Raw genomic sequence first — 11,976 nt, 5'->3', positions numbered from 1 at the left:
AGAGGAGACAGAGGGCACCCCAGGAAGGCACAGGCACCACTGCAGGCAGCCACAGGTGCCACCAGGTCCCTGACACCTCCCCTGTCCCCTCCCCAGGTGCTGGAGCAGCTGGTGGCAGTGGTGGCCACCCTGGGCGAGCTGGTGGCCACCGTGACCGTGCCAGACAGGGACGAGCAGCAGCTGGAAGGGTCTCCAGGGTCCTTCCTGCACGTGGCCCTGAGGACCTTCATCAATCACCTCGGCCCTGAGGACCTTCATCAATCACCTCCAGGACACTCTGCGCCAGAGTGTCATCTACCTGGGCCATGGTGCTGCCACCCCCTGGTGGCACCGCAGGGTCACCTCCCCGGACCCCTACCCGTTCTCCCTGGACGACTTTGATGTCCTCACCCTGAGGCACTGCCATGTCCCCTCCCTGGGCCGAGCCCTGGCCAGCCTTGAGGCCACCCCTGGGACCACCTGGGCCGATGTGAGAGCTGCAGCCAAGGCCTGGCAGGAGCCGGTGGACACCTTCATGGAGAGCTGGTCCTGGCTGGCTGAGGAGGCCACCAGGCTGCGCAATGCCTGGGAGGAGGAGGCCACCAGGAGGGGACAGCAGGCAGAGGCGGCCCTGGGGCTGCTGGAGCGCTTGGTGGCCGCGTGTGACAGAGCCATGGCCGGGAGCTGCAGCGCCGACTCAGGGACATCGAGTTAGCCCTGGCGGCGCAGAGGAGCCATCCCCGATATCCCCAGGGCCTTGGCGCCCACATTTGAAGAAGCCACTGCGTTCCTCCAGGAGCTGCGGCAGCACACTGGGGACACCAAGGCCACCATGAAGGGGACAGAGGAGCCATCCTCTGATTTCTGTGCAGCCTTGCTGGCCGTGGTGGCCGAGGCCGAGTGGCTGTGGGATGGCAGCGGCCACCTGGCTAAGCATCACCTGCTGTGGACACTTGGGGACATGCACCCCCTCTGCTTGTGTCCCTGTCCTGGCCAAGATGGCCGCATGGTGGGTGAGCGGTGCCAAAGCGCCGTGGAGGAAATCCCGAGGCTGCTGCAGGAACGCTCCTGTCACCGTGATGGCGTCATGATGTCACCACTGCGGAGACTTGGGGACATTCTGAGGGCATTCTTGACAAGCTTGGGGCAGAGGCCTCAATGAATGAGCCCTCTCGGTGCCTTGCAGCAGACTCAGCTGGGATTTGGGGGTCTGGGGGCGTCCCTGGGCAGCCCCCGCTGCTGAGCACTGATCCCACCCTGGGGGGGCACTGGGACCCCCCAAAACCCGCACCTGCACCCCCTTCAGTGCTCCCGACACCCCCTTGAGCACCTGCACCCCCCCTTCATCGTGCACTGGGACACCCCCAAAAACCGCATCCCCCTTCCCACACGCCCTTGAGCATTGATCCCCCTTGGGCACTGGGACCACCGGAGACCCCCCCTGAATATCACCGAGCACCGGGACCCCCCCCTCGAGCATTGGACCCCCTCACTGTGCACTGGGACCATCGGAGACACCTCCCTCCCCCCCCCCACCAGTATCACTGAGCACCGGGACCATCCCTCAAACAACGCCAGCCTCGGGCACCAGGACTACCGGAGATCCCCCCCCAAATCACAGAGCACCAGGACCTCCCCCGTGCACCAGCACTGGGACTGGACCCTCCTCGAGCACCGGGATCCCCCCCGTGCATTGACCCCCCCTCACCGAGCACGGGGACTGGGACTGGACCCCCCCTTGAAACCCGGGACCCCTCCGGGCACCGGGACCACCCCGAGCACCGGGACTGGGACCGGACACCCCTCGTGTACCGACCCCTCCGAGCACCGGGCCCAGACGCCCCTTTGTGCCAAAGGGGGTTCCGCCCCCTCCCCTTTGACCCCCCTGGGAACAGCACCGGGACGGGGGGGGGGGCCAGGAGCGGGACCGGGGGGGCTCCGAGCGCTGGGGGGGTACAGGGGGGACCCCAGCACAGGGGGTGTCCTTTGGGGCTCAATCCTGTGACCCCCCCCAGGTTATCACCAGGGACCCCCCCCCCCAATTTACCGGGACCCTCCCATTCACCGCCTCCTCCCGTTCACCGACACTCCCAAAGCGCTGGGAACCCCCCAGTCCACGAGACCTCCCCAGTGCGCCAGGACCCCCCACTCACTGCCCCTCCCCCATCCATGGGACCCCCGCCTCACCGCCCCACACTCACCAGGACCCCGCAATCCATGGGACCCTCCCACACTCACCAGACCCCGCCCCCCACTTCGGCACCCCCGAGCACCCCTCCCATTGATTGAACCCCCTGAAATGCCCCCAGCCCCTCCCTCCTGGACTCCCCCAGCCCCCGGCCCGCGTTGGGCCCCCCCCGGTGGGGCCGGGCTGACTCCACCCCCCCGGGGCCGCCGCTGAGCGGAGACTTTCAATAAACGCCGATCCGTCTTGTAGACACGCCCACAGCAGGGCGGGGCCGAGCGCCGCGGCCAATGGGGAGCGGCGAAGCGGGAGAGTGAGAAAGGATTATGAATGGGAGAGTGGGAAAACGGGCGGGGCGCGGGAGCGGCGGCCAATGGGGAGAGGAAGGGGCGTGGCCTGAGTTTGGGCGGGTAGGGGCCGGCAAGGAGTGGGGGTGAAATTACCCCGAAATTACCCCAAAAAACCCAAATGCCCCCAAACTCCGGTCAAGGACCACGAAATACTCCAAAAATACCCCAAAACTGCCACAAAAAAAAATCGAAACTCCAGTCAGGGACCATATAATAAAACTAAATCCCCACAAAATTGTGGCAAATCCAGTCAGGGAGGCTCAAATCCCTGTAAAACCTCCCAGATTTACTCGGGATGCCCAAAACCCAGTCGGGACCACCCAAAATCTCCTCAGGACCCCTTAGAATCCCCTCCAGATTCCTGCAGGATTCCCCAGATCCCCTCAGGACCCCCCAAAATCCCCCCTCAAATCCTCTTACAACCACAATTCTCCCTCAGAACCCCCCCAAATCCACCCCAAACCCTCTCAGCACCCCCAAACCCCCTCACAACCCCCCAAACTCCCTCAGGTCCCCCATATCTCCTCAGGACCCCTCACACGGACTCAGGACCCCCTCAGAACTCTCCAAAACCCCCCAAATCCCCTCAGGATTCCCTAAATCCTCTCATGACCCCTCACATCCCCTCAGGAGCCCCAGTTCTCCCTCAGGACCCCACAAACCCCCTCAGAACTACTCACATCCCCTCAGGACCCCTCAGTCCCCCTCAGGATTTCGCAGAACCCCTCACATCCCCTCACAACCCGTCCAAACCCCCTCAGGACCCTTAAAATCCCCTCACATCACCTCAGCCCTCCCCAATCCCCTCATAATTCTCCCAAGCCCCCCTCACCGCCCCCCCCGTTCCCGGTGCTGACGGCGGTCGCTGTCGCCCATCCCGCGCTGCCGGGGGCGGTCCTGGGGCTCCCTCGGACCCCCAAAATTCCCGCCTCGTCCCCCGCCTCCCGCGGCCTCAGCCCCGCTCCGCCACCGCTGGGCGCCACTGGGACCACAATGCCCACAATGCACCGCGGTTCTGCAGGAAGCAGCCGCCGACGCCGCCGCGGGGAGACTTCCGCCAGTACTTCTGCCAAGCCTGGCTTCTGATTGATCCGCACTGCACAACAAGGCCGCTGTGTCGCCATCTTTTTTGAGGGCAGTTCTGTGGGCCCCGTAGTGCTCCGCTCTCCTTCATAAATCCAGCCGGGAACGGCGGAATCTGCCTGGAAATGGCGGGATGAAGCCTAAATCCCCTGGCATTTAACAAAAGCGGCCAAATCCACCCAGAAGAGTCTCCCAGGAGCGCTACCAAGCTCAACCAGCCCAAACTGCCCGTCTCCGGCGTCAGGCATCGCCGCCATTTTGGGTGAGGGCAGTTCCGCCCGGTCCTGGATATGCTTCCACAGGTGGGCAGAGCAACGGGGATTCCAAATTCCACTTAAATTCCCCAAATTCAGCCTAAATCCCCCCATTATTCCGTTTAAATCCCCCCAAACTCGGCAGAAAACCCTGCAGGACCCCTGGGGCCTCTAAAGAGAGCCAGGACAGCTCCTGCCCTTTTCCTGAAGCAGCGCCGCCGTCTTGTTGAGGGCAGTTCCGCCCGCTCCTCAGAGCGCTCCGCGTTTCCTCATAAATCCGGCCGGGAACGGCGGAATCCGCCTGGAAATGCCTGGACGGAGCCTAAATCCCCTAGGATTGAGCCAAAGCGCGCAAATCCTCGAGCTTCCATGGGAAAGGGCGGGCGCCCGGCCCCTTTCCCATCCTTCCTGAGGCGGCTCGGCCTTTTCTCGGCGCCGTTCCCGGGACCGGTTCTGGGCCGGGACCGAAGTCGGTCCCGGGGCTCCTTTGCCACCGGAGCGTGCCCAAGGTGTCTCCAGTGAGCATGGAGCCAAAAGAGGTGCGACCGGGGGGGAGAGGAGGGGAAACGTAGGGTGGTGAAAGGGGGCAGTGAGCGAGGGGAGAGGATACGGGGGCTGGCGGGGGAGTGGCAGAGGGGACAACAGAGGGTGGCAGAGGGGACAGCAGTGGGGGCAGGAGGGTGGCAGAGGCTACGAGGGAAGTGGCAGGGGTGGCAGCGGGAACAAGGCAGGGACCGACGGGTAGCAGAGCCCTCCAGGGAGGGGCAAAAAGGACCCCTCGGGAGCAGGGTGCCACCCCAGGAGGCCCTAAGTGCCACCAGGTCCCTGACACCTCCCCTGTCCCTTCCCCAGCTGTCCCCGGCCCTGCTGCAGCCACAGGTCAACGTGGTGGCCATCCTGGGTGAGCTGCTGGACACCCTGCCCAGGGAGAACGAGATGCTGCTCGGGTCCGCTGTGAGCTTGTACCGAGACGTGGTGAAATTCACCAGGGAACTCCGGGCTACCCTGTACCACACGGATGACGCCTGGCGGCACCACAATGTCACCGTGGATGGTGATGACCCTGTCACCTCCCTGAGCCGGGCCCTGGCCGCCTGCAAGAGCAGCCCACGGACCACCTGGAAGTGTGTGACATGGGCAGCCCTGAAGTGGCAGCGGGCGGTGGCTGGGCCAGTGAACAGCTGGGCCCAGCTGGCCAGGAAAGCCACCGAGCTCCGCAACACCTGCAGAGGGGTGGCCAGTGAGGCAGCCGACATGGCTGCCGCTGCCACCGCCCGGGCCAGAGAGCTGCAGGACGAGGCTGCCTGTGATGAGACAGCTCAGGAAAACATGGTGGAGCTGGGTCAGGCCCTGGGCAGGGAGGAGGGGGCCGAGGTAGTGGCCGGGCATGGAGCCCAGGTGAGCAGAGAGGCCATGGTGGCTGCCAGCGAGGCAACAAGGGCCACCATGGTGAGACAGTGGGTGGAGGCGGCCCTGGGGCTGCTGGAGCGCTTGGTGGCCGCGTGTGTCGAAGCCACCGCGTTCCCTCGGGAGCTGCAGCGCAGGGTTGGGGACATCGAGGCCGCCCTGAAGGGGACAAATGAGGCGTCTCGCAATGTCCCTGAGGACTTGGTGGCCAAGGTGGCCGAGGCCGAGTGGATGTGGGAGGCCAACGCCCGCCTGGCCAAGGATCACCTGCTGGGGACACTTCCAGACATCATCAAGTTCTTGTGCACTGGTGGTCCCGCCAGCCCCAGTGCCCGTGAGGTGGCCGAGCGGTGCCAAAGAGCCATTGATGACATCCCAAGGCTCCTTCGACCCCTGGAGCATCCCCAGAGGATCCCCAGGGTGTCCCCAGAGGTGCGATGGGGGGAGGGCAGGGGTGTGAAAGGGGGTCGCAAAGGGGACAGGAGAGAGTGGCAGGAAGGGGGGAGGTGACAGAGGGGGGAGGTGGCAATGGGAGATGGGGTGTACACAACAGGGAGGGACACAGGGGCTGGCAGGGTGGCGTGGGGCGGGGAGCAGGGGGTGGGAGGGGCTACGAGGGGAGGGGGTGACAGAGGGAACAAGAGGTTGACAAATGAATGGAGGGGACAAAGGGGACCTCTTGGGGGCAGTGGGCCACCCCAGGTGGCCCTGAGTGCCACCAGGTCCCTGACACCTCCCCTGTCCCCCCCACAGCTGTCCCCGGCCCTGCTGCAGCCACAGGTCACCATGGTGGCCATCCTGGGTGAGCTGCTGGACACCCTGCCCAGGCAGGATGAAGAGCTGCTGCTGCTCAAATCTGCAGTGAGACTGTACCAGGAGCTGGAGGATTTCACCAGGAACCTCCAGGTCACCCTGTACTGCATTGAGGGCACCTGGTGGCGCTGCAATGTCACCTCCGATGATGATGACCCTGTCACCTCCCTTAGCCAGGTCCTGGCCGCCTACAAGAGCACCCCAGGGACCACCTGGGACCATGTGACAATGGCAGGCAGGAAGTGGCACAGCTCGGCGTATGTGCTCGTGGGCAGGTGGGTCCAGCTGGCCTGGAAGGCCACCCAGCTCCGCATCACCTGCTGGGATTTGTCCACTAAGGCAGCCACCAAGGCAGCCACCAAGGCAGCCACCGCTACCGCCCAGGCCAGGGAGCTGCAGGATGAGGCTGCCCGTGATGGGACAGCTCAGGAAAACATGGTGGAGCTGGGTCAGGCCCTGGGCAGGGAGGAGGGGTCTGAGGTGGTGGCCAGGCATGGAGCCCAGGTGAGCAGAGAGGCCAGGGTGGCTGCCAGCGAGGCAACAAGGGCCACCATGGTGAGACAGCAGGTGGAGGCAGCCCTGGGGCTGCTGGAGCGCTTGGTGGCCGCGTGTGACGAAGCCACCGCATTCCCCCGGGAGCTGGAGTGGCGGCTCAGGGATGTCGAGACGACCCTGGAGGGCACAAATGAGGTGTCCCCCGATGTCCCCGAGGACTTGGTGGCCAAGGTGGCTGAGGCTGAGCAGCTGTGGGAGGCCAACACCCGCCTGGCTAAGGATCACCTACGGGGGACGCTTGATGACATCATCAACTTCTATTTCACTGCTGGTCCCACCAGCCCCAGTGCCTGTGGGGTGGCCGAGCAGTGCCAAAGAGCCATCGAGGACATCCCAAGGCTCCTTCGACCTGTGGAGCATCCCCAAGGTGTCCTCAAGATGTCCCCAGTGAGCACGGAGCTCCAAGAGGTGCGAGGGTGGAGAGTGGAACAAAGGGAGCACTGAGGGGCGAGCGGGCAGTGAGGGATGGAGAGGAAATGGGATGGCAGGAGGGGACAGGAGGCAATGGCAGGAAGGGGGGAGGTGACAGAGAGGTAGAAGAGAGGTGATGGCGGGAGTGGGGGATGGAGGGACACGAAGGGGAGGGGGCACAACTGGTGGCAGAAGGGACAGCAGGGGGTGGCAGTGGCCACAAGTGTGGTGGTGGGGGGTGACAGAAAGGACAGCAGGGAGGCAGGAGGGGCTATGAGGGGAGGGGCAGGGGGTGGCACTGAGAGGAAATGACTGACAAAGGGACAGAGAGAGCAAATGGCACCCCTCAGTTGCAGGGGGCCACCCCAGGAGGCTGTAAGTGCCACCAGGTCCCTGACACCTCCCCTGTCCCCTCCCCAGCTGTCCCCAACCCTGCTGCAGCCACAGGTCACCGTGGTGGCCATCCTGGGCAAGCTCCTGGCCACCCTGCCCAGGCGGGACAAGATGAATCTCGTGTCCGCAGTGGACCTGTACTGGGAACTGGTGAACTTCACCAAGGACCTTCGGGTCACCCTGTACTGCACTGATGCCACCTGGCAGCGCCACAATGTCACTTCCAATGGTGATGACCCTGTCACCTTGCTGAGCCAGGTCCTGGTCACCTACAAGAGCACCCCATGGACCCCCCAGAACCGTGTGACAATGGCAGCCAGGAAGTGGCAGCAGTTGGTGGCCACGCTCATGAACAGCTGGGCCCGGCTGGCCAGGGCAGCCACCAAGCTCCGCAACAGCTGCATAGAGGCGGCTGCTGAGGCGGTTGACAGAGTCGCCCAGGCCAGAGAACAACAGCGCAGGGCTGCCTATGGTGGGACAGCTCAGGAAAACATGGTGGAGCTGGGTCAGGCCCTGGGCAGGGAGGAGGGGGCCGAGGAGGAGGATCCCTATAAAGCCCAGAAAAGGAGAGATGCCAGGGTGGCTGCCAGCGAGGCAACAAGGGCCACCATGGTGAGACAGCAGCTGGAGGTGGCCCTGGGGCTGCTGGAGCCCTTGGTGGCCGCGTGTGACGAAGCCACCGCGTTCCCCCGGGAGCTGGAGTGGCGGCTCAGGGACATTGAGGCTGCCCTGAAGGGGACAAATGAGGCGTCCCCTGATGTCCCGGTGGACTTGGTGGCCAAGGTGGCTGAGGCTGAGCGGCTGTGGAAGGCCAACGCCCGCCTGGCCAAGGATCACCTATGGGGGATGCTTGATGACATCATCAACTTCTATTTCACTGCTGGTCCCACCAGCCCCAGTGCCTGTGAGGTTGCCGAGCGGTGCCAAAGAGCCACCGAGGACATCCCAAGGCTCCTTCGACCTGTGGAGCATCCCCAAGATGTCCCCAAGGTGTCCCCAGTGAGTATGGAGCCCCAAGAGGTGCGATGCAGGGGCGGGGGAGATGGGGACAGAGGGGACAGGAGGGGGGAGGGGGCAGTGGGGGATGGAGGGCACAGGGGGGTGGTGGGAGGGGTCAGGAGGTTGCAGAGGGAGTGGCTGGAAGGGGGGAGGTGACAGAGAGGTGGAGGGGAAAGGGGGAGGGGGGTGCAGTGGGGAATGGGGGGACACAGCGGGGAGGGGACATGGGGACTGACGGTGGTGGCAGAGGGGACAACAGGGCAGGCAAGGGGTGGGAGGGGCTATGAGGGGATGGGCAGAGGGTGACAGAGAGAGGAACTGACTGACAAAGGGATGGAGGGGACAAAGGGGACCGCTAGGGGGCAGGTTTCATCCCAGGAGGTCGTAAGTGCCACCAGGTCCCCGACACCTCCCCTGTCCCCTCCCCAGCTGTCCCCAGCCCTGCTGCAGCCACAGGTCACCATGGTGGCCATCCTGGTTGAGCTGCTGGATATCCTGCACAGGCGGGACGAGGAGATGCTGATGCTGCTCGAGTCCCCAAGGTGCCTGTACAGTGAACTGGTGGATTTCACCGAGGAGTTCCACTCCATCCTGGAATACACTGATGACACCTGGTACCACCGCAATAACTCCTCTTTAACTGACCCTCTCACCTCCCTGAGCCAGGCCCTGGCTGCCTACAAGAGCACCCCATGGACCACCTGGTTCCATGTGAAAATAGCAGCGAGCAAGTGGCAGGAGGCGGTGTCTCTGCTTGTGGACAGCTGGGCCAGGCTGCCCAGGAAGGCCACCGAGCTCCACAACGCCTGCAGGGAGGTGGCCGACAGGGCGGCCACTGCCACTGCCCGGGCCAGGGACCTGCATCATGAGATTGCCCATTATGAGACAGCTCAGGAAAACATGGAGCTGGATCAGGCCCTGGGCAGGGAGGAGGGGGCCGAGGTGATGGCCGGGCATGAAGCCCAGGTGAGGAGAGAGGCCATGGTGGCTGCCAGCGAGGCAACAAGGGCCACCATGGTGAGACAGCGGGTGGAGGCGGCCCTGGGGCTGCTGGAGCGCTTGGTGGCCACGTGTGACGAAGCCACCGCGTTCACCCGGGAGCTGCAGCGCAGGGTTGGGGACATCAAGACCAGCTTGAAGGGGACAAATGAGGCATCATACGATGTCCCTGAGGACTTGGTGGCCAGGGTGGCCATGGCTGAGCGGCTGTGGGAGGCCAACAACCGCCTGGCCAAGGATCACCTGGAGGAGACGCTTGACGACATCATCAAGTTCTATATCGATGGTGAACCCGTCAGCCCCAGTGGCTGTGGCGTGGCCGAGCGGTGCCAAAGAGCCACTGAGGACATCCCAAGGCTCCTCAAACCCCGAGAGCGTCCCCAAGGTGTCCCCAAGGTGTCTCCAGTGAGCATGGAGCTCCAAGAGGTGCCATGGGGGGGGAATGGGACAGAGGGAACACTGTGGGGGGGAGGGGGTAATGGGGGACATGGGGGGTGTTGGGGGTGCCAGATGGGACAGCAGAGGGGCAGGGGGTGGGAGGGGCTACGAGTGGAGGGGCAGAGTGAGGCAGCGGGAACAAGAGGCTGAAAAAGGGATAGAGGGGACAAAGGGCACCCCTCAGGGGCATGGGGCCACCCCAGAAAGCCACAAGTGCCACCAGGTCCCTGACATCTCCCTGTCCCCTCGCCAGCTGTCCCCGGCCCTGCTGCAGCCACAGGTCACCGTGGTGGCCACCCTGGGTGAGCTGCTGGATACCCTGCCCAGGCAGGAAGAGGAGATGATGCTGCCCGTGTCCACAGCGAGCCTGTACCGGGACCTGGTGGACTTCACTGAGAGCCTCTGGGTCACCCTGTACCGCACTGAGGGCACCTGGTGGCGCCACAATGTCACCCACGATGATGGTGACCCTCTCACCTCCCTGAGTGGGGTCATGGCTGCCTATGACAGCACCACCTGGACCAGCTGGGACGATGTGACAATGGCAGCCAGGAAGTGGCAGCGATCAGTGTCTGTGCTTGTGAACAGCTGGGCCCAGCTGGCCAGGAAGGCCACCAAGCTCCACAACACCTGCAGAGGGGTGGCCACTGAGGCAGCCAACAGGGTGGCCACCGCCCAGGCCAGGGAGCTGCAGGGCAAGGCTGCCCGTGATGGGACAGCTCAGGAAAACATGGTGGAGCTGGGTCAGGCCCTGGGTGGGGAGGAGGGGGCCGAGGACCTGGCCAGGCATGAAGCCCAGGTGAGCAGAGAGGCCATGGTGGCTGCCAGCGAGGCAACAAGGGCCACCATGGTGAGACAGCGGGTGGAGGCGTCCCTGGGGCTGCTGGAGCGCTTGGTGGCCGCGTGTGACGAAGCCACTGCCTTACCCCGGGAGCTGCAGCGCAGGGTTGGGGACATCAAGGCCGCCCTGATATGGACAAATGAGGGATTCTTTGATATCCTCGAGGACTGGGTGGCCAAGGTGGCCGAAGCCGAGCAGCTGTGGGAGGCCAACGCCCGCCTGGCCAAGGATCACCTGCTGGGGGCAGTTCCAGACACCATCCAGTTGTTCACTGGTGGTCGCACCAGCCCCAGTGCCTGTGGGGTGGCCGAGAGGTGCCAATGAGCCACCGAGGACATCCCAAGGCTCCTTCGACCCCCGGAGTGTCCCCAGAGTGTCCCCAGTGAGCCTGGAGCTCCAAAATGTGTGATGGGGGGCGAGAGAGATGGGGACAGAGGGGACACTGTGGGGAGGGGGCAATGGGGGATGGAGGGGATATGAGGGGTGGCTGGAGGGGAGAGGCGGTCGCAAAGGGGACTGGAGGGAGGGGCAGGAAGGGAGGAGGTGACAGAGGCATGGAGGGGAAAGGGGGACAGTGGGGCAGTGGGGGATGCGGATGACGGGGGGAGGACGGACACAGGGGCTGGGAGGCTGTGGCAGAAGGGACAGCGGGGGATGGCAGGGGCTAGAACTGTGCTGGTAGTGGTGGCTGAGGGAACAGTGGGGAGGGTGGCAGGGGGTGGCAGAGGGGAGGAGGGCATGGCGCTGGGACAGGGGACAGCAGAGCCCTCCAGGGAGGGGACACCATGAGGGCACAGGCATCACCGAAAGAGGGCCACAAATGCCTCCAGGTCCCTGACACCTCCCCTGTCCCCTCCCCAGGTGTCCCCTCCTCAGCTGCTGGAGGCTCTGGTGTCTGTGGTGGCCACCCTGGGTGACGTGGTGGCCACTGTGACTGGGCCACGCCGGGGCGTGCGGTGCTGTGTGCCCCCAAAGTCCCTGCATGTGGCCCTGAGGATCTTCACCTGGAGCCTCTGTAAGGGCCTGGAACACCCCGGTGTCACCTCCCTGGGCCAGCCCCTGGCCACCCTCGGGGCCACCCCGAGGGCCACCTGGGCCGATGTGAGAGCCGCGGGCAGCACCTGGTGGGAGTTGGTGTCTGCACTTGAGAAGAGCTGGGACCAGGTGGCCAGGGAGGCCACTGAGCTCCGTGACACCTGCGAGAACACAGCCCCTGCCCGGGCCAGGGACCCACAGGACAAGGCCACCCACAGGGGGACAGCTGAGGAC

The 11,976-nt window shown here is 64.7% G+C and overlaps 1 protein-coding gene across 3 annotated transcripts; it reads left to right on the top strand.

Annotated features, from left to right (window-relative positions):
- Positions 1–3,624: 3,624 nt before the first annotated feature.
- On the top strand, positions 3,625–11,707 carry LOC102064723 (uncharacterized). Of its 3 annotated transcripts, none has more exons than XR_012577441.1 (7): positions 3,625–4,390; positions 4,704–5,690; positions 6,012–7,034; positions 7,458–8,429; positions 8,859–9,854; positions 10,120–11,089; positions 11,569–11,707. XR_012577441.1 is itself a non-coding variant. In XM_074529837.1 (6 exons), exons 1-6 carry the CDS (start codon positions 4,376–4,378, stop codon positions 11,029–11,031), a joined length of 4,905 nt encoding a protein of 1,634 aa, XP_074385938.1. In that variant the 5' UTR covers positions 3,625–4,375; the 3' UTR covers positions 11,032–11,185. The 3 variants fall into 3 exon arrangements, 1 of the variants encoding a protein (XP_074385938.1); XR_012577440.1 differs by having other exon boundaries at positions 10,120–11,110; positions 11,569–11,693; XM_074529837.1 differs by lacking the exon at positions 11,569–11,707 and having other exon boundaries at positions 10,120–11,185.
- The last annotated feature ends 269 nt before the right edge of the window (positions 11,708–11,976 follow it).

The sequence above is a fragment of the Zonotrichia albicollis genome, chromosome 31, assembly GCF_047830755.1.
Source record: "Zonotrichia albicollis isolate bZonAlb1 chromosome 31, bZonAlb1.hap1, whole genome shotgun sequence".
Taxonomy (NCBI): Eukaryota; Metazoa; Chordata; class Aves; order Passeriformes; family Passerellidae; genus Zonotrichia; species Zonotrichia albicollis.
Note: the sequence above shows the minus strand (reverse complement) of the source record. Positions and strands in the feature narration are given on the sequence as shown.

Excerpts from the sequence above, each read along its gene's own strand:
- LOC102064723 (XM_074529837.1), top strand. Across the intron at positions 5,691-6,011 it reads TCCCCAGGGTGTCCCCAGAG|CTGTCCCCGGCCCTGCTGCA; the intron begins GTGCGATGGGGG and ends TCCCCCCCACAG. Across the intron at positions 8,430-8,858 it reads ATGTCCCCAAGGTGTCCCCA|CTGTCCCCAGCCCTGCTGCA; the intron begins GTGAGTATGGAG and ends TCCCCTCCCCAG.